This window comes from Phalacrocorax carbo, chromosome 16 (assembly GCF_963921805.1).
Source record: "Phalacrocorax carbo chromosome 16, bPhaCar2.1, whole genome shotgun sequence".
In the NCBI taxonomy this organism is placed as follows: Eukaryota; Metazoa; Chordata; class Aves; order Suliformes; family Phalacrocoracidae; genus Phalacrocorax; species Phalacrocorax carbo.
The window spans coordinates 12,507,124-12,527,804 of NC_087528.1; the positions used below are offsets into that span (position 1 = coordinate 12,507,124).

At 54.0% G+C, this 20,681-nt stretch overlaps 2 protein-coding genes across 7 annotated transcripts in view; one reads left to right on the forward strand and one right to left on the reverse strand.

The window, feature by feature from the left end:
• Positions 1 to 5,920, forward strand: part of MYH10 (myosin heavy chain 10) — a 108,089-nt gene extending 102,169 nt beyond the window's left edge. For all 3 annotated transcript variants that reach the window (XM_064467311.1, XM_064467313.1, XM_064467312.1), the window contains 6 exons: positions 1,165 to 1,253; positions 1,502 to 1,625; positions 1,730 to 1,938; positions 2,779 to 2,887; positions 3,277 to 3,449; positions 4,278 to 5,920. In XM_064467311.1, the coding sequence (XP_064323381.1) occupies positions 1,165 to 1,253; positions 1,502 to 1,625; positions 1,730 to 1,938; positions 2,779 to 2,887; positions 3,277 to 3,449; positions 4,278 to 4,422 (849 nt within the window). In that variant the 3' untranslated portion in view covers positions 4,423 to 5,920. The remainder of the gene's footprint in view (positions 1 to 1,164; positions 1,254 to 1,501; positions 1,626 to 1,729; positions 1,939 to 2,778; positions 2,888 to 3,276; positions 3,450 to 4,277) is intronic.
• Positions 5,921 to 8,610: 2,690 nt separating this feature from the next.
• The window catches only part of NDEL1 (nudE neurodevelopment protein 1 like 1), a 28,509-nt gene continuing 16,438 nt past the window's right edge, over positions 8,611 to 20,681 (reverse strand). For 2 of the 4 annotated variants that reach the window (XM_064466810.1, XM_064466811.1), the window contains exons 6-9: positions 20,321 to 20,494; positions 19,408 to 19,499; positions 16,923 to 17,074; positions 8,611 to 8,876 (exon numbers count right to left, since the gene is read on the reverse strand). In XM_064466810.1, the coding sequence (XP_064322880.1) occupies positions 8,789 to 8,876; positions 16,923 to 17,074; positions 19,408 to 19,499; positions 20,321 to 20,494 (506 nt within the window). In that variant the 3' untranslated portion in view covers positions 8,611 to 8,788. Of the gene's footprint in view, positions 8,899 to 13,684; positions 13,720 to 16,922; positions 17,075 to 19,407; positions 19,500 to 20,320; positions 20,495 to 20,681 lie in introns of all 4 variants that reach the window. The other 2 variants (XM_064466812.1, XM_064466813.1) reach the window with 2 other exon arrangements.

The following is a 20,681-nucleotide window of genomic DNA, read 5'->3' on the forward strand; positions in this document are numbered from 1 at the left end:
TGAGTTGAACAGAGGAATGGGAGCCCTGAGGTCTTTCTCTTCCCCCCTGCCCTAGGTCACCAGTGACTTCTTACAGCTTTGTAGGAATCGTTCTAGTAGTCTGGACTTCACTTCCCTGCCTGGGTAGCAGGAAAGCTTTACTGCTGCTTAAACAGATTCAAGGCCTCACTCTAAAATTGGCAGGGTGGTTCGAGAGTCTCTGAGAGACGCCGTGCAGTGTCCGTACTAAAATTGATTATTGGAAATGTATAAAAACCTGACCGTCTCTCCAGGACCTTGGTGGACCAGTTAAGTCTGTGGAGGTTTATCACTCGGCCCTCTGAGGTCCTCATCCCTTGCTCTTACAGGCGTGTGTTCCCTCCTTGTTGGGAATTGATGTAAGAGCTCTAAGTCTTGCTACGTCTCACTCATCTCCCGTTATCTCCTTGGTCTGCCGCAAGGTCAGACATCAGCAGAATTGCCTTGTGTGAGAGACTGCCTCTTTCTTGTCCTGAGTTAGCTGCAGACCGAAGTTGGAAGCAATCGCTCAGATTTCACTACGCTTGGTTATCTGTAAAGGCTCAAACCGACGACTTACTAGAGCTTCTCCATGTCATTCTTCTGTGGACTTCACACTTGTCAGCCTTGCACTTGCAGTGCATTTAATTGTCCTTCTTAGCCAAAGCCTGGGTGCTTCTACCGCTTAATACAGCTCTGTAACATGAGATTCAGAGCTGTCTGTACTATTGGGCTAAAGATTGTTTTCTATACTTCGCTTGTGTCCGTGCTATGTACTCTGGAAGAGCCTAAACAATTTGCAGACTTAGTGCCTGCTTTACCTGAGTGTGTTCATTACAGCATGTGACCGAATGGGTTTCTCCTGCTCTTGAGGGCTTGAATGTTACTGATCTTCACAGATGATTCTTTTTTTTCGTGACTTTGAGCAAGGAGCAGTTCAGGGACAGGGAGAAGTAAATCCATCGTAGTCATATAGCAGTTAAGGGGGCAGATACCAAGATGATACGTACCGCTAGCTCCTACAGCTCTTGCTTCTGCTCGTCTGTCCAGAGGCCTCAGGGATGTCACACTTCACCGCATCTCCTGGAAGTTATTAGAAGGCTAAATTGTTTGCAGAAGTTCTGGGATTCCTAATGCCCTGCTGAATCTTCCCCTAAACCTTTGCAGGAGTTTGCTGCGTCTGAAAGAGCCCGTCGACACGCTGAGCAAGAAAGGGATGAGTTGGCTGATGAGATTGCAAACAGCGCTTCAGGAAAGTGAGTCATCAGATGTATTAATTGTGCATCTGAAGAACTTCAGGCACCAGCAGCTCTAGTTCTCCATAGTCTGCTCGCGAATTCTGTGTAGACCTGTCTTCATGACAAAAATTCCTTGTGTTATGAAGAGAACTGCTGGCACAGTAGCTTCTCGTGACAATTTGCTATGCCTAAAGTAACAGAAGCAAACTAGCCGGTTGCTTTGTATCGGATCTGAACATGTCTTGACCCAAATACTTCCTTTCTAGGTCAGCGCTGCTGGATGAGAAGCGCCGGCTGGAAGCTCGTATTGCACAGTTGGAGGAAGAGCTTGAGGAAGAACAGAGCAACATGGAGCTTCTCAACGAGCGGTTCCGAAAGACCACGCTGCAGGTGAATCTGGTGTTGGCAGCACTGTTGGGGCAACTTGTGTTTCGGTGTGCTCAGTAGAGGCTCTGAATAGCACCGAATGATCTTCTATTCTTCTCCTCTGAAAGGTTGACACACTTAACTCTGAGCTAGCTGGGGAGCGGAGTGCTGCCCAGAAGAGTGAAAATGCACGGCAGCAGCTGGAAAGGCAGAACAAAGAGCTGAAAGCCAAGCTGCAGGAACTGGAGGGATCTGTGAAGTCTAAGTTCAAGGCAACAATTTCTACTCTAGAAGCCAAGATTGTGCAGCTAGAAGAACAGCTTGAGCAGGAAGCCAAGTAAGGGAAAAATCTGTTTGCCTGTGTTAGCCCTGTCAGGCGAATGTCTGAGATCTCCGTTTCTCGGTAGGGCTGAGGTGTGAGCTGACAGCGCAGGCATTAGGGTTGATTGTCTGGAAACCTACTGTGGGAGGGACACACTTGAACAGGACAGCTGTAAAGTGACTGGGGTGGAAAGTTTCAGAATCTATTTGCTCCGCAGCTGAAACTGCTGAATTAACTCTTGAAGTTAACCAGGTGAATATGTTGACTCTTGGTCCCAGGATCCACAAGGGGCTGCAAGAAGTTTCTTGAGACAAGGCGAAACATCCCCTTGAGTCACCTGGTCTCTTTTGTTAGAGGAAGCACGTTGAACTGCTTAGGCGCGACAGCTTTAGTTAGTTGCGATGAATTCTGTGTTCTGCAGAAGTCTGCTTTGTCCAGTGAGCACTTCCCATCTCAGTCCTCCATATATATATATATATTATTCTTTTTAAGCTAGTTCCTCCCAGAAAGAGGAGCTGTCTTATGGCCGTCTCCAGTCCTTTGGTGCTTTTGGCTCTGTGGGAGGACTGTGTTACTGGTTAGCAATAACTCTAAAGCTGCTCTGTTGAATCTCATGGCGAAGCAGCGCAGCCCCATCCCCTCTCTGTAGCACCCGTGCCATATTCATGTTGCCCCAGTGCTAAAGCTGCATCCCAGCCAGCCTCCAGCATATTAAAACCAAGTCCTGTTGATGGTGGCAGGCACGTTGAGAGGGCTCAAGTATTGCACAATGAGATAAGAGCCTTTTGGCAAGGACAGACCACGCGTTCCCAGCCTTCAAGTACTGGGACAAATTACGGCTTTCAATTATTCCAGGGAAAGAGCCGCTGCTAACAAACTGGTGCGTCGTACCGAGAAGAAATTGAAAGAAGTCTTCATGCAGGTGGAGGACGAGCGTCGACACGCAGACCAGTACAAGGAGCAGGTAGGTGGAGGGGCTTAGGTTTTGAGGCCTGTTTCTCAGAAAAGGCCAATAAAACCCTGCTTTGAGTAAAAAGGGCTTCTTAAGAAGCACTTGAGTGAAAACATTTGAACATTTGAAAACCCCTGTCTTGATCATAAAACCACTGGCGCAGCTCCCAGCGGCCGAAGCCTCCCTGTGGTAGCTCCGGTGGGACGGCCCGTTACGTACCCTGGCGTCCCAGAGCCAGGCGCTCTGCAGCGTTTCCCCGCCGGAGCCTGCCGGGCGGCTGACGGCCCCCCTCGGGCTGGGGTGGTCGGGGAGGGCAGGGCGTCAGCTAACCCCTCCGAGCTCCCCAACGGTGGGGTTGGCGCTGCCAAGTTTGATTCTAACGACCCGGTTTTGTACTTTAGATGGAAAAGGCAAATGCCAGAATGAAGCAGCTCAAACGCCAGCTGGAGGAGGCTGAAGAGGAAGCCACGCGTGCAAATGCTTCCCGGCGTAAACTTCAGCGTGAGCTGGACGATGCCACGGAGGCGAACGAGGGCCTGAGCCGGGAGGTCAGCACCCTGAAAAACAGGCTAAGGTGAGTGAGTGGTGCCGGTCGCAGCGGGCAGGGGTTGGGTGCCCGCAGCCCGTCTCCGTAACGCGTCCTTGCGGAGCGCCCGGCTGTGGCACTGCAGAAGCAGAGCTGCTGACGCAAGGGGATGGGTCAAACTGGAGCCCGCTGGGAGCTGCCGACCCAGCCTGCTGGTGGTAACAGCAGCTGCCAGGGCACAGTTTGGTTCCCGACAGCTCTCGAGCCTGAGCAACTCGCAGCTTTCCTCGGCTGCTTCCCTGGGGTTGCCAGTTCAATCCAGCGCAGGTAAATGCGACAGAGGAGGCAGCTCAGTCGTGCTTTTCTGCTGGCTGGTGCTGATCCCTTCCTGGTCTGCTCTGGTGGGAGTTTCAGTGCTGGGAGCAGGTCTTTGAGATCAAGGTCGGGATGGGAGTCGGCAACAGTGAGGCTGGTGCAGAGCAAGAACCACCTCGACGGGGAGAGCAGCTGAGCTGGGGGGCTTGTCGGGATGAATAGTGGGGGGGCGCAGCACGTAACAACCGAGCAGTCAGTATTTTAAGAGAACCCCCCTGGTTAGCGCTTGGTGCTTGTACGGAGACAATTTTTCCGGTTACTCTGGTCTTGCCAGACTAAGGCGATGGTGTGAACCAAGCAGGGGTGCCAGAGCACCAGAAGGTGTTTGGGCACAGCGTGGGGCCCCCTGGTCAGAGAGGGTTTCAGAACGCCGCGTGGGCAGCCGGAGCCGCGCTGCCCCGGCGCAGCAGGGAGGCCTTTCGGGGGCAGCCGCCGGCGCCGGGGCTCGGCCGTGAGCGAGACGTGCCCCGTCGGCCATCGCTGCCTGCTTGTCGCCCGCAGGAGGGGCGGCCCCATCACCTTCTCCTCGAGCCGGTCCGGGAGGCGCCAGCTGCACATCGAAGGGGCTTCTCTGGAGCTCTCGGACGACGACGCGGAGAGCAAAGGCAGCGACGTGAACGAGGCGCAGCCGGCGCCGGCCGAGTAGAGCCCTGCCACACCGTTTGCATGCAGAGACCTTTTACATGACAGTGGGCAGAAGGAGGAGGACTTTCCTGACCACCGAACTGCCTTGTGGCCGTAAATCTGCCTTACGGAGCGTCGGCATGCTACAAGGTTACTTATCGTAGGTCAACTATGTCTTAAGGCTCTCCAGCCTCACCATACTGTACCCTGCTTCAGATATAGGTACAACTGCTTTTTTTTATATATAGTAAACAAAATGGGATCGTCTCTGTTCAGTGCATCTATTTTCCAGATACTCATTGTAAAGCCATTTTATAAAAGCATCATGTGAAGGATGAAACTTTTTTTATCGCTACAGAAACTTCATTCCCAGAGGGTGGGTGGTTGGGACAGACCCGTTGTCACGACTATGCATGCTTTGTTGTACAGACAACATCCTTCCCTTTCTTCTGTGCTCGGGCGGCCCCCGGCTGCGCTGAGGCTGTTGGATCACTGAAGACCAAACCGCACCCGTATCTATCTTTCTTTTTTCTCCTAATCGTGATCGGCACGCAAGCGGCGAGCGAACTGTGAAAAGGCCTCGGGAGGTGTTAGGGGGAGATGTAGGGGTGAGCGAGTAGTGTCCATTTTTAACCTGCGCTATCATTTTTGAAGTGTTCTCAGCACCTGCTTCAGCAGTTAGTGTCCCTGCAGTACAGGCAAACTGAAATAGCGTCACCGTTCTCATCTGTACAGTACTTCTGTGTTTGTAGAGACCTGCTGTTACCGCGCCTGACAGATCTGTATATATATTAAGGCTAGACTAGTGTGAACACCAGTGGAAAATAAACATGCAACACAGGCAAAATTAATTTATTAATTTATGGCTGAGTTAGTTGGTCTTCAGGACGCGGAGCCGAGCGGCGGCGCCGTGAGAGGAGGCTCCCGCGGCCCCGGAGGGCGCCCGCGCCGCGCGGGGGCTCGCCTGGAGCCGGGGCGCAGGGGTTGGGCGATGGATGTTGCCTGCCTACGAGTTGACATGCCAGTGGATGTGAATCCTGTTTCTTTTTTGTTGTTGTTGTTGGTTTTTTTTTTTTATTTTGAACAGTATTACAGTGAGTAGTTAGCGTTCTTTTTGTTTAAATAGCTGAAAAACTGACATTACAGAAAGTGCCTTAGACACTACAGTACTAAGACAATGTTACATATATAATTTGCCTATATAACAATGATTTTAATGTATTAATTTTGACTGTGCTTCATATCACGTACCTCTCTAGTCCAAGTGGTATTATTGATATTAGTGACAATGAATCAGTGTTAACTAGGAAACTTCCTCTGCCACATGCTCAAACCATGGATTTCCTTTTTTTGGTTAAAAGCTTTAACATCTGTCGCGAAGGTTTTGTTGTGTGTGTTTGGATATTTTTAATCAAACTGGCTGTTGACCACCAGGCATCTGACTGCAAATATCTTGTTTTCTTGTATTACCCATATTTCTAGACAATGATTTTTGTAAGACAATAAATTTATTCATTATAGATGCGGCCGCCTGCTCTGTTTACTTACAGGAAGAGCCATCGCCTGAGGCTGGCGTAGACCTTAATAAACGAGACTATGACTGGAAGCTGCCTTTTCCCTTCTTACTCTTTTGTTTGCTTGGGTTTTTTTCTCTCTTATTTTGACCTAAATACACCGTAAAGGGCTGAGCCTTTGCCCTGTAGCGGCACCGCATCAGCGAGCGCAGAGGGAGCTCTGAACCTTCACGCTGACCCTCGGAAGGGGCCCCGGCACAGCCCCCTGCTGCCTTTGACAGGGGGTCGGGTCAGCTTTCCTGAGCTGTGGCAGCAGGTGTGGGGGCAGAGCTGGGCCCAGGCTCAGGCCGGGCTCAGGGGGAGCTGCAGGTACCGGTGCCCTGGGGCTGGTCCCTGCTTGGCGCTGCATCTGCACAGAGGCCAGGGCTGGCGTCCATCCAGCCTGGGAGCAAGGGAGAGGGATGAGGGTGAAGTGGGATGGGGGCAGAGAGCATGGGGGCTGCTGGGGGAGTGGGAAGGGCCCCCCTGCTTCCAGCTGCCAGAGCTCGGGGAGCCTCAGCACTGAGGTGCTGCTGGGGTCCCCCACTGCTCCCAGCTCCTGCAGCCCCACGGCTGCTCCTGGCGCTGGGGTCATCCCTGCCCCTGGCCTGGCTCACAGGCCTCAGGGCAGGCGCCGACAGCCCCGGCTCTGAGGAGGAAGTTTACTGCGCCCTGGGGGCTTTTAACAGGCAGAAGGAGGGTTGGCTGCGAGGGGGGTGACCCTGCGCCCTGCTGCACCCCCAGGGGGAGCTGGTCGGGGTGGGATGGGGTGTGCAGCCTCCCCTGTGCGGGCAGGGATGGGGTGTGGGTAGGGGCTGGAGCAGGGCCAGGGGTGCTGCTGGCTCTGCCCAGGGATGGGATGGGGCCCAGAGCACAGCCCCGCTGGGAGCTGGAGCTTTGCCCCCCCCCCGACCCAGGGTCAGCCTTGGCGGTGCCCCAGCTGGAGCTGAGCCCCACGGCCACATCAACCCAAACACCACGGTGCCGGTGGGGGGCTGAGCTGGGGCAGGGACAGGCCCTGGGGACCCCCAGCCCCGCTGGTCTGCAGAGGGACCAACTTTCAGCTACTGCAAGGAGGCAAAAAGCACCCGAGGCTGCAGCCAGAGAGAGGCCTTTGACACCCAGGCTTCAGCCCCCCGGGGCTGTCAGGGCCAGGCCCAGGGGCTACAGCCCAGGAAAGGTGTTCGCTCAGCCCGTTCCAGCAGCAGCCGCGGCCCCTGTGCACAAACTGAGGGGAGCAGGAGCTGCTCGGCTGCAGCCTCGGCTAAAAACACTGCACGACGCACGAGAGCCTCTGCCACCATTTCTGCAAAATCCACTGATTCCACATTAAAAGAACTTTATTTTTGGAAGATTAGTCTCAGTTTGGTTTGTTTTTTTTAAACCACATCATGAGCTGTGGCACCACGGTGGTATGGTACACTCTCCTATTGAAACATGCCATATAGATTTTTGAATAAATAAAGCTACAAAGCCCAAGTTATGTACAAAGATCTTAGCCAAAAGATAGTATGTTTACAAACCTATGTACAATAAAACAAATGTAAACAGTCAAATGCAGCAGAGGATGCACGGGACAGGAGGACCACGCAAACCCTAACGGCAGGGGAGGGGAAGGGGGGGGTCCCACCTCCCTCCTGCTGGTGCCAAGGGTTTTTCTCAGCGCTTGCAAATAAACCAACCTGGAGCTGCATGAGCCAACGGACCGCGCTGGGGCCGACCGGGAGGGAAGAGTTCTAACAGCACAGCTCAAACCCCGGCTGGGTTCACAGGTTCGTTTTTAAAAAAAATCCACCGACTCCGAGGCACATAGACAGAGAAACCGCACAAAGACGTCGCTTGAAAGACCCACAAGGTACACGGTCGCCCAAAACTGTCACAGAAGCCCGTAGGTGACACTGTAAAATCCAGTCATATATTACACCGATGGGAACATGGGTGTGATGGTGACAGGGTCCTGGGGGGGTGTTTCATGGACAATGGGCCCCGCTGGATTAGTGGCTTCCTAACGCTCTCGCAGGGTCCCTGCCCGTGGAGGTGCACAAGGTGTGGCTGACGCAGGCGGGGCACGAGGGCGCGGAAGCCGCCGCGCAGGGGGACGCGCCGCGGCCCCGCTCAGCCCCGCCAGCTCACACTGAGGCACGCGATGGCGCGACCGACGCGTGCCGGGACCGTGATGGTCACCCCCCCGCGCTGCCACGCAGCCCCTCCATCCCTCCGCCGGCCCTGACACACGCGGCTGCCTCCACGCTCCTCCGCCCCGCCCGCTCCAGCACGGGGCAGGAGGCGGACGCGCTCCTGCCCGGCCGTAACCTGTTCGGCTGCAGAAACTCAGTCACGTACCTGGACCTGATTCCCAGCCACAAATGTCCGAAGGGCCATCGCAGCCTCACCCCGGGCCCCTTTCGGGAGCCCAGAGCCGTACTGGGAGGACGGGAGCTGCGCCTCCCCAGCGGTGGGATGCTGAAGCAGGCAGCAAGAGGGGGAGCTTTTAAGAGGAGCAGCCAAGGTTTGTGTCACGCCAAACCTAAGCTAGAGAAAGCGAGGGGCCAGGGGCGGCCTGGCCAAGGTTTGGTGAGCAAGACTCCTGCATCCCCTGAACCAGTGCACTGCGTGTCTCAGCTTGTGGGGCCCAGTCAGAGAACATCCGCTACAGCAACAGGAGAAAATAAACTGTATTAACATGACATGAAGGGCCGTGAGCACAGGGTCTCCTCTGGCAGCACGGTGTGGGTCGTGTTCCAGCGGGGCGCGAATGGGGAGGAATTGCGAGCAGTTCTTCTCCTGGTGGACTGAGAAAAGCATCTGCAAGTCCGAACACGACCTCCCGCGGGCTCATACGCTCAGGGGGAGCATGCCGGGCGCTGAGGATGGTCGGGACGCTCCCAGTCCGGGGGGACCTTGATCAAAGCCGTTTACTGCCCTGAGAAGCAACAAGAGACAGGCTGTTATGCGATGAGCAGCCCCAGGAGAAGGCACCACTCACCTCTCCCAACCACCAGCAGCTGGACCACAGCCTCCCTCCTCGCTGCATCCTCACCCTGCCTGTACAGCAGCTGCTCGGTGGGTGCCAGGGACACGTGGAGGTGGGTGCTCAACCCACTGCCCAGCGCAGGCTTGTGCTGGCCGAGGTGACCAGCCCGGGAGGACCGGGGGCTCCTGGGCCCGCGTGAGCGGGTGGGCGCAGCCGCGCTGCGGGCTCCGTCCCCGCAATCAGCTCTCCTCCCCTCGTAACCGCTGCCCGTTTGCCGACACGGGCGAGCAGCGCGCGGCCCCCAGGGCAGCGTCACACTGGCTACGCCACCTCTGCCCAGTAACGGGGCCGGACACGTGTGCAATGGCGCAGCATGCGTTAAAGCGCAGCAGAGCGGCCTCTGCGCTCTCCCCGTGCATAGCGGGGACGCTGGGTGCCGCCACACCGCCAGGGCCCACGGGTTCCCCCCTTCCCCAGGATGCTGGGAGAGGTGAAGGCGTGGAAAACTCAGCTTCCTGGTGGGCTGGGAGAGGAGCACGTGGGTCTGACAGCTTTTCCAGCTCTACTCTGCTACAGTTATGATAGAGCCGCTGTAATTAGGCTCAAGACCCAGCGTCTGCCCAGGCTCACCATCTGCTGCTCACCACCACCCCAGCCCTGACAGCCAGAAGCGATTACGTCCCTGTATGAGGACAGCACCTCCACCCCCGCGTTGCCCCAGACCAGCAGCCTGCCCCCATGGCCGGGTCTGTAATGCTGAAGGTGGGGGGAGAAGCCCCGCACCCCTGCGAGGCAGGACGGGTCCCCGCCTCGATGTCAGCCTGCTCCCAAGCGGTGCCTCTGCAGCACCTCGCCAGCTCTGCCCGAGCCACCCGCACCCCCGGAGGAGCCACTCGGATCTGTCCTGGCAGAGCCACGCTTGCGAGAAGGGGCACTTCAGGCGACGGCCGGCCTTTGCTGCTTACATCAGTGAGCTGCGGTGAGTAAAGGCAAGAAGAAAACGAAGCGTGAGGGCTCTACCGATGAGGAAAAAGCCAACGCGGGAGCTGGTGCCTCTCAGGTGCTGGGCTGCACCCGGTGCAGTGCTCGGAGGAGCACGTCCCGCGCTCTGCCGTCACTGCCCACGGGAGCGCAGGGGGCTCCCAGCAGCGTCCCCAGGACGGAGCGGTGCGGTTTCCACACGCCCTTTGTGCAGTGCGCTGCTGACCTTGCGCCTCCTGCATCAGGGATGCAAAAACCCTGCCAGCAAACCCAGGAGGCTGCTGCCGTTGCACTGGGCAGTTACAAAATCCTTCCAGAAGAGCCGATGAAGAGCTAAAATCTCAACAGTTGCCCGCAAGGAGAGGCTCCCACGGTAACGCAGCTCGCTGCCGCAGGGAGCCGGGCTGCTTCCTTCCCCCATCCTGCTGTTAAACATCCTCACTGGCACAGCCGGGGTCAGAGCAGGGGGGAACCACCTCTCCCACCTCCCCCCCGTTATCCGGAAACTTCAGCTCCCATGTGAGTGTTGCTTCGATACATTTCGAAAGGCAAGTGCCTCCCTGGCTGCACACAATAAAAAGCTGCTGGAAGAGGCTTAGGGGCAGATGTATTTCACTATTTGCATTTGGATGAAGGGGCACGAAGCCAACCTGATCCTGAGTGACTCTGCGAATCAGTTATCAGCCAGAAAGTACCTCTGCCAAGTAGGGCAGGGGGAAAAAAAACAAAGCAACAACAACAACAACAACAACAAAAAAAGACCAAACAGGATTAAAATGTGGCCATTTGCTCCCTTTTGAAAGGGTTAGAGAAAAGTGACATTTGCCATCAGCAGCCTGGAAGTGCCCCGCGTTTATGAGTCACGTTAAAGCCAAGCTCTACGGGTTTGCCCCGTTTCCTGCGCTCAGTTCAGCGCCGCTCCTTGCGACGGACAGACACCGTGGGACGGTGCCAGCTCCTGCCACGAGCAGGACGCGGCCCCGCCAACGCCAGCACCCCGGGCAGGCCAGCCGCCGCTGCGGCTCGGCTGAACAAGCCCTGCACGGTGGGACAGGCCGCCCGGGGAGGGCGACTGACCCCTTTCAAGCCCACAGCAAGCGCCGCCGCTCCCGGCGCGGCCTGTCCTTGCAAGCCAGCGATCCCCGCAGCACTGCACGGGGCTGGGCGGGGGGGCCACGTCCCCGCAGCGCCCAAACCTTGGCACGCTCTGCGCCGAGCCAGCTGCGCTCCCGCCACCAGGCACCCCCACGCCGCCGGCCTCCCTGACGGGACTTGCCCGAGCCAAAACCCGACGCGTGGCGTGAGCGCACGGCGCCACACCAGGGACAGGCCAAGCAGTAGGAACGTCTCAAACATTGCTACTGCTGGGGCGCCGGCTGCTCCCAGACAGGGTTTCCAGCACCCGAGCTCTGCCGGCGGGGAGAACGCCTCCCTGCAGGCAGCTCCATCCGACACAGCTTCTCCTTCTAAATGAAGAGGCACATCCCTAACCCTCCTCAGCTCCTGCTCAGAGGCATGTTTCGCAGCCTGGGTGCCCTCTTCCCTCTCCCCAGAGGCATACGAACAAGGAACCAAGAAGCCATCAAATGCTCAGCACAGATGCCGCACGGACAGAACTCTGCCTAAATCACCTGCATCACAAATCATCCAGTGACGCCTGAAACAAGAAGGGAGACCAAGCCCCGCCACAGAGCCAGGGCGGCAAGAGGATGAGCGCTGTAAGCGTCGTCACAAGCGTTAACCAGCACGAGATGTGGAGTGTTCACAGCACTACAACGCACAGGGGAGACGTGAGGAGTCTTTCTGCTGAAGACAGACAAGACAGAAACCCCGTTTATAAGCCTTCTGAGGTCTCCCCGCTGTTTGCAAATTAAAGAAAGAGAGCAGGAAGGCAGCGCAGAGTGCTTGCTTGTGGCAGCTTCTCCCAGGATCAGCTCCTGGAGTCAGTTACCTGCATCGTTCTTCGCATCCTGCCGGCCCAGACTTGTCCTTGGTGCAGAAATAAAGATAAAGCAGTGGCTGGGATTTGCTGAAAGCCAGTTCAGTAAGTGGGGCACAGGAAAAGGCTTCAAATAGTAGCAGCTAGGTAGGGGGGTACTAAAATCTGGCATTATAGCTGAGCTTATGGAGGCCTTACCCAGCCATGGATTTCTGTTGGTAACATGAAAATGCACAAAAATGGGAAAGAAATCAGCATTACTGCAGTTAGAGAGAGAGCTAAAGGAAAATAAAATACTTTAAACAGAGCAACTGTAAAAATAACAAATAATGTGCTGGATGACTCCTGCATAACCTCCCAGAAGCGAGCTGGGAAGAGAAGTCCTTGTGCTCGGTCTCCAAGGTCTCAGGCAGTGCCGGGAGGAGCTCACACATCGCTACGGCCCCTCTGCCCAGGCCTGGCACCCGTGCGGGGCTGCTGCACGGGTCCGACGCTGCCCAAGGGCCTGCAAACCTGCTTGCAGTGATTAATCCCAGCCAGATCACTTGCCTCCTCCTTCTGCCTCATTTCCCCGCCCTCAGACCCGACCAGCTCTGCAGGGCCTGCGCCATGCCCCTGCTCTGGGCTTCCTGAGAAGCTGAGCCGCGGGGTGCTTCACAGGGAGCCAAAAGCACCGGTCCCTGCTGGAAACGACCCCTGCCATGGTTTCTGATGGATGTTTCGGTCCGCCTGTCCCTACAGCGGTGTGGACTTTGTGCCTGTCTCCAACCGCTCCTTCTGCCCTGCGATTGCTAGATCTTTTTTTTCTTCATTAATCTATGTCAAGCTGTAGTTTGTACTTGGCACCGTATCTCCAAGACTCCCTCAACTCTAAGTACCCAACAAAACCTCAGCAGAAGATTCTCCGGTAGCTGAACAGCCGAGCCCGAGGAGCAAATGGATGTGTTCGAAGCATATTTGGAGACCAGCCCCACAAAAAAACCACGAGGAAAAGTGAGTTCTCAGGCAGGTCCGTGCTTTGAAACGGGCCGCGCTGCCTCCCAAGCAGCAGTAAGCACAAGGAGGAACACCCAGTGCGGAGATGTGAGGATGGGGACAAGGCTCCGGCAGATTAGGCTAGTAGGGACCTGCACCTTTTGATGCTGCAGCAACTCTCCACGCTCCCTCGCGAGGCAGCTAAGTGAGACCCCGAGTCGCTGGAGGCCGTGCCTGCGCCGGGCCCCCTCCCGCAGAGCCAGGGCCCCGGCACCCGCGCAGCCTTGCTGGCACAACCGTGCCACCCCGGCTGCTTCCAGCTGGCGCGGCCGTGCCAGGCAGGGACGCAACGCCCAGCAGCGGCACCGCTGCCTCTGGCCACGTGCTTCAGACCACGCTGTCCTCCCCCCTGCTCTGTAAGCCCGGCTGGCTCCCGGCACATCGTGCCTTTGCTTTCCCATTAGCGACCGAGCACCTGTCAGTCAACAGCCAACAAAATGTTGAAGGAAAAACATGACCAAAGGGCAAACTAACTTTCAAAGTTAACTAAATTAACAGCAGCGACACTTCATCCTCTCTGATGTGACCGATTCAATCGGAACCATGCATGTATTTGAAGAAATGTTAACTAGATCAAGAAAGCAAGCGGCACTCAATCTTGTGGTTGCAACAGGTCACGGCACCAGAGAAGTTTAGTTAAAGAAAGGAGAAAGAAAGATTATAGCCTTAGGTTTTGATCACGGATTATTAGTTTGTAATGCTACGAGAACTACCTCATGCAGTTAGCATAGCCACCAGCTCTGCACCTCCAAGCACCAAGTTAAAATGCATGCAGCTTATCATTGCAAATGAATTCATTTACCCATGACCAAGGTGGGGAATATGACCTTTTCACGCCTAGTGGAGAAAAATTGAAAAAGGTTATGCACGCAATCGAGACATCCTTGGGCATAACCCTGGGCGCAAGGAAAGGGGCAAGGCAAAGGCGTGGAACTAAACCTCGCCAGACCTCTCCTCTCTGACCTCCGCATAAGGAGGCTCTGCTCCGCACGGGCAGGCGAGGGGGCCTATTGCAGCGACAACCAGCGCTCCCACCACGCCGCGCTGCTGCAAGTGCGTGACCCAGACGGAAGCCTAGAGCCTTGCAGAGCGTATTACAGGGCACAGGATTACTCACCTGCATCTGAGTTTCCCTGGAAAAGAGGGAACTGCGGGTAACTTAAAAAGGTAGACTAGGGAACCGAAGGAAGACCCTGATTTCACAGCCTGATATATTGCAGTCAGGGCTGTGGAGAAGAGTGTCCACTATGTAAATACACCCACTCGCTTCACCGGACTGCTAGAAGCGGGTAAGCAGAGGTGCTTCTCACATTCAAACTTCAGCTTGTTTTATGAAAACAAAGACCAACAGATTCACAAAAATAACCTAAGAATAAACATCAACTACAAGGACTCTGATGTTCAAGACAGCAGGAAGGGGAGCGGGGGGGCAGTGAAGAGGGAGTTAATGCCCCAAGGAACAAACACCTGGTGTTGGCCCATATGCTGCCTCAGCTCTGCTGTTCAAGCGCCAGGTCTCCGTGGGGCCCATCAAGGTCAGAGCCATTTTATTCCCCAACTGGATCGAAGTTAATAACCAAGAAAGAACAATTACAACAGCAAAAAATGATTACCCATCTGAGAACATCCTCAGGTGCTGTTCTGCCATGCCCTGGCATCTAGACAGAAACATCATGTTCCTGAAGGAACAAGTCTGCAAGAAACTAGTCTTACACCAGACTTTGTTGAGCTTTTTAGAAATAAAACAAAACAACAAGGAGCTAAGTCCTGACTCTTCCAATTCTCCAGCAAAGCTTCAGTGCAAGCCCAGCTCTCCTCCAGGCTTCCCCTAAAGCGATGCTCAGGTAATTCCTCCCACCCCTGCGCCAGCTCCTGTCCTTCACTGTCTTCAGCCGCCCGCTCAGCTCCCCTCAGCAAGCAAAGAGCAGGCGTTTGATGGGAGATGGAGACTCCTCAAACATTTTAACCAACAAAATGGCCAAGGAAGGAAAGTAGATGGAACTGTAATGACGTGCCTGAGTTACATCTGTCCCAATCCCACCGCCCAACAGCCGGCTGTCCTTTAAGCAGCGCTGCAGATTGGATCGAATCTATGATCAGTCATGGCTATTTCAGGCTCCAGCAACAATTCGGGGCAGGGAGGAGAGTATGGGGGCTGCAGAGGAGGAGAAGAAAGGGCATGCCTTGACTCAGCCCCTCGGGCCCAGCCACCACAGCCCGCACTGGATCCGATGCCTGCGAGCGACGTGCGCCAGCTCGGCTTTGCTGCAGCGAGCTGGCATGAGGGGGCCGACCTCACTTAGGTAACAGCTTGGTTTAGCTGACATGCACAGACAAAATTATGCAGGTTTTACATAGCAGCCGTGGAGATGCGTGCACAGCACGGACACCGCATTCACCCCCGCGTACGCAGGCCTGGACAGGGGCAGGAAGAGAGCGGGAGCCGAGAGGGGAGGGGAGAGCAGCATGCAGGGTGCGGAGGAGAGGGACAGGACAGCAGGGCCACGCGGGGATCTCTGACAACTGGCACATAAGGACATCAGTCATTTCCACCCCCACTAACATCCTCCAGCTCTGCTGTGGAAGTTATCTAGCAGGAGGCTGAGTTTCTACGCCTTTTTCAGCTACAACCTGCTCCTAACTCCAGGCAGCCAGCCCAGATAACAAGTGTGATGACAATCTGGATAATTAAAAGTGACCCCACCCCACACAGCAATCAGCTTACTCGTCACACCACAACTCAATATAGCCATGCTGCCTCCTAAGAACGGCTATCATCTCCCCCTAGCAGCTCCCCTGACATGCAGCCTGCGCACTGCAAGGGTGGGCACTGCCGGGGCGATGCGGGCAACAGACCCCCTCTCAGCCTTGCAGTATGCAGCCAACCCACGAGTCTGCCCGATTTGCGTGACACTGACTTTTAAGTCTCTGAACTCTTCCCTTCCAAAAGCAGCAAACAACAGTGGCTCTAAAAACTCTGAATGCCGGTTTCTAAGATGCCAACTTGCGCTGCTGCCCACGTAGCAACACGATTCAGCTCAGATGAGGATGACTGTAGGCAGCTCAGCCTGTCTGCTCTGTATATGGCACTCCTTGGGTTGGTAACAGATCTTTAATTCTCTAAAATAAATTCTGGATTGAGGATGTGCTGAATATTAATATTAAATTGCACTGGCTTGAGGTTTAGCATGGAAGACTACTACCATGCAGGGAGCACGGAGGGCGTTTTGCCCAGTGACGCCAACCAAAGCTCACAATACCACCATGCTAACACTAGAGGAGCGCTGCACTTCTCACCCCGCTCCTCGGGGCTCCTCACACAACCACCGGGCCCTGCGCGATGAGGGATGGGGGATGAACCACTGCCCAGTGGCCGCGAGGAAGCTCTGACCACAGGCGAGTCACAGGAGGCACATGGGGTAGTTTTTCCACTGAACGCAGTTTCTGGCTTCAGGGCTGACACACAGCACGGCCAGCACGGAGGCAGCTGCCCCCTCAATCAGCCAGAATGATGCTGTTAATGAGGCTTTCTTTTCCCTAATAGAGGGGGGAGGTAGAGCAAACAGGGCACCGCCCTCCAAGTAAGCATTTGCTGCCTGCACTCAGCTGTTCCTACCAAGGGAATCTCCAGATCTGCAGTTAATGTACTTCCCCACGCACGAGCGCACCAGTAGCTATGGCAACTCCACCACTGCTTGCTCAGGATCCTTTCAAAAGGGCACGTTCACTTCACTAGCGGGTTTGCTGCCTGGCGTTTTGTATCACCTGAGATGCAGCTGCCAAGAGCTCAGGCAGCAGAGGGACAGAACAGGCACTGACATCCTACCAGCTAAGAGACAATCACGCTTGCTTTTCTCTTTGCTTTACAGGAATCAGCACTGTCACCTCCCCCGTCCCCTTGAGACTTTGGCTCCACAAATTATTTGTCCTATAGGATGAAAGCTGCGGTAGGCTAAAAACAAGCCAAGAAAAACTTCTGCTCCAAACAGCATCCTGAAATGCACTCCCCTTTGGGGTAAAAGAAATATATCCCAACTTACCCTTTGTCAAAGAAAGAAGTATGCCCCGGATGAGGGTACTTTGTGCCGTTGCTGTTCATCACACCGCTGCTAACGTTCCCTGAAATGTAGGATTTCCGTGATGCCTGGTCCTTTGCAAAATTTCTGCAAGCAGCTAATTTGGATTCTAAGGCCTGTGAAAGGGGAAGAAAAACAATGTCAGAAAAAGTAGTATCATTAAGAGAAAGTACTTTGCTGCTCAAGTTCAGGCTTTGTCATGACCCCAAGATCACCATGATCGGGACTCCAGAGCGATCGCTTTTGGCAAAAACTGAACTAAACGGGAGCACAGCTGTCATTTTCTCTGGCACCCTGCCGCAAAGGAAACCCACACAACGAGATGCGGACTGCCAGGCACGACTCGGTGCCATTAGGGCTCAGATTTAAGAACATGTCAACTATTAATTACTTAAAGAAAGGAAGACAATCCTTAGCAGAAGTTACCAAAACCTCTTGCTTCAGCAGCTGGAATGGGGCTGGCGTAAGCTAATCAGAGGACTAAGAGAGAGCCTAAAGTAGAATCCTCAAGTTTTGGGAGGGACTGTGTATTTGGGAAGTTGGATTTTTCCCCAGGATGATGCCTTCTAGCATTTCTTTCTTAATCTCTGCCTGCAGAACACTGCCAGTTCCTTAAGGCCCACCGACATGCTTCAGAACGAGAGGTGCTACAGCCACAGCATCAGAAGGAAGAATCAAAGGCAGCAGCTAAGCCCATCTCTGTGGTCCGTACCTCATCTCTACTACTTCCAAGCAAGCCCGGTGAGATCTTTTTCCCCTATACAAGGTGACAGTCTCTGCCTCCTCCACTGACTCCTGGCAGGAGGGAGACCAAAATCCTGACTCTCTCCTTTGCTTCCGAACATCGCCTGCCCTTTCTGTCGTCTGTCACAAACCGAGGCTTAACTTGATGAACATCCATCTAGTCCAGCAGAAAATCTATTTGTTACATCCGCCCCATGCGTGGGGGCATTCACACACTGGCAGATGCGTGCACTGGAGACAAAAACTCATCTCCCCAAACATGGGGTTTAGTCCTGTTCCACATAGAAAAATATTCCATTAAGAAGGTGCTGACATGCCATCAGAAGTAACTGAACACTATGCAGTCGTCTTCTGGAAACCCACGAAGCTTCCTTAGTGACTACATGGGAAGATACAGATAATGCCCTACCTCTTGGTCTCAAAGCCCCTGTCAGCTGGACGTCACCAGGGTGATCTGCACCAAGTGAATCCCTGTCTCAGATGCAAGCAAGGGAACCTGAGGGAAACCTTCTGGCAGAGAAAGGGAGTCTAAGGCTGGGGATGAGGCATCCTGTGAGTAGCCAAACCCAAAGAAATCCTGAACATCCTATAATTGTTACCAAACAAATGTGTGAGCTGGAATTTTGTCTCAGTGGCAGAGCGTGTGTCTAAGAGCGGGCTGGGGAAGAAGCATGCTTATGTGGCATTTCCTGTCCTTGCAGAGTAATCACACAGGATTGTGATTAAGCCTCCTAAATCCCCTGCAGACTCTTACTCACAGTGATCCCATTTTAAACATGTCACTCTGGAACCCCGAGTCCTCCTGCTGCCCTTTCACACCGACTACGAGCTCACTGGCTCCAAATGCAAGCAGCAAGGTAGTTTTTAATTTCAAACTTTGCTAAAACAACTGTCTCTGCTGCAGCTATTGCTGTTCTCAGTGTTAACCACAAGAGACAGAGGAAAGCCAGCACTGGAGGCTAGACACCGAGGCAATCCATGCTTCCACTCAAAACACTAACCACCGAGGCACGTCAACAAGCTTCTCGTAACTCAAAAGTCATGTCTTCATTCAACTGGAAAGCCTGGCATCCTAAACAACACTGTAACAGATGTTTAAACCACTTCTTCCCCGCTTACAGTGGTAATCCCTTTAAAGGCTCATGCATTTCACTTCCCCATCAACTACAGATGGGAACATTTGGCTTTCTCCTGACTTATTTTCTCACTTTCTTATCAGAGGTTTCTAGACTTTTTTCCATTTTCAGCACCTGTTGCAGATCTCCGCAGGCACAGGAGGAGATGCCAGCAGCATGTCTCGGCTCCCCTCCCATGACACGCAGTAACTGCGCAGCAGGCACCCGCAGGCTGAGGCTCAGCTCTGCACCTTGGTCTCATTACAGAAGAAGCTGCAGGCCCCATTTAAAGCAAGAAGAAGTAGGTGACAGTGTCTAAACCCATAAACCGAAGTGCCTGAGAAACTTTCTACTCCAAATACGAATTTTGTCACCAAAACTGGCATCAGAACCTTAGTAACATGCCTTACAAATCAAGATAATTAAAAAAAAAAATACATTAGCACATACTAAACACTGAATGTGGACAATTTGGAAACTACAGCATGTATTCAGCATGGGCCAAGGCCTTGTTGTCCTTGCGCAGAAGGACGAAAGCTCAGCAACAGCAGCAGCACAGAGCTGGGAATACTTCAGTTCAGAGCACTCACCCCCACTTTCCGTAACAGATCTCCCACAATGTTGAGTGCAGATATTCTAGCTGAAGGAGTAAGGGGGCTGGTACCAAATCCATTTGGTATAGCTGCAAACACAGGCACATTTTATTATATGCTCCACTCCTCCACAGTTCATTTTTTAAAAATGTAAATAAATCAACTTCTACATAAAAAAGGTAAATCTAAAATCCTACTGCAGACCCTTCATACAATTACCCCACCATAACACACAGAATACTTCATCACCAGCCAGGGGAAAACAAAGACAGCTTAATTCCCGTCCGCTGCCCTCTTTCCCATCAGACCTACACGCAGAGTTCATGCCCTCTCCATCTGCAAGGCCACTGCCCGCAATCCACCTAATCCAGCCAGAGCTTCCCCTGGAATCTCCGCTTTCTAATTTGAAAAATAATGTATTAATCCTTGTGATTGTCCAGAGCCTTCCAGGTGGGGGAGGGGAGCAGACTAACATCCTGCTGCCTCACAGAGGAAACAGGACCCCTGAAAAGTACGTGTGGTCACAGAGACTCCGGACTGTCAGAATTACTGACGACTGTTTACCCGCCACCGCTGCTCAGTTCAGCAGAACCATCGGCCACTGCACTGCCCGGCAATCCCAAATGTCTTCAGCGGTCTACTGCAGGCATCTACCGCAGAGTGCAAACCCCCGCCCCCCAGAAGCGGTGTCTGAGCTTCACTGTCCTCCTTTCCCATGCTATTTACTCATCATTCTCCTTAAACGCACCTGATGCTGCCCCGGGATTTAAACACACCTTACGCAATGCGCGTGGGATCCACACGTACCTACATTTACTTCAAGTTCACTAAAAAGCACCGGGTCTGAAATTGTTTGTTAACAGGCTGAACATACCGCCAAACGACTAGACACAGCTGCTATGAATTTTACCTTTTGGGGAAGGAAAACTATTTTCTGATCCTTTTCCAACGGGCGTAGCTGGCAAGGAGAGAGATGCCTGGACAGCCGAATCCATCTTTTCACAGTCTAGAGTCGGAGAACTGGGTGCTGACTTTCGGGTAACCTCTTGTTGCCTTTCCCGCACTGCTAGCTCTTGCCGTAAGTCTAAGGGTGAGAGAAGGGAAAAAAAAACAAAGCCAAAAATACGTATTAGCGACCGATTTCTCTAACAAACAGTCTCTCTATTCATTTGGGAGGGAGGAGGAAGAGACACTTTGCATCAAGCCTATACTAATTGCCTGGTGCTGGCTTTCGCCAGCAGCGAGAACCCCCACCGCAGGGCAGTCACAGC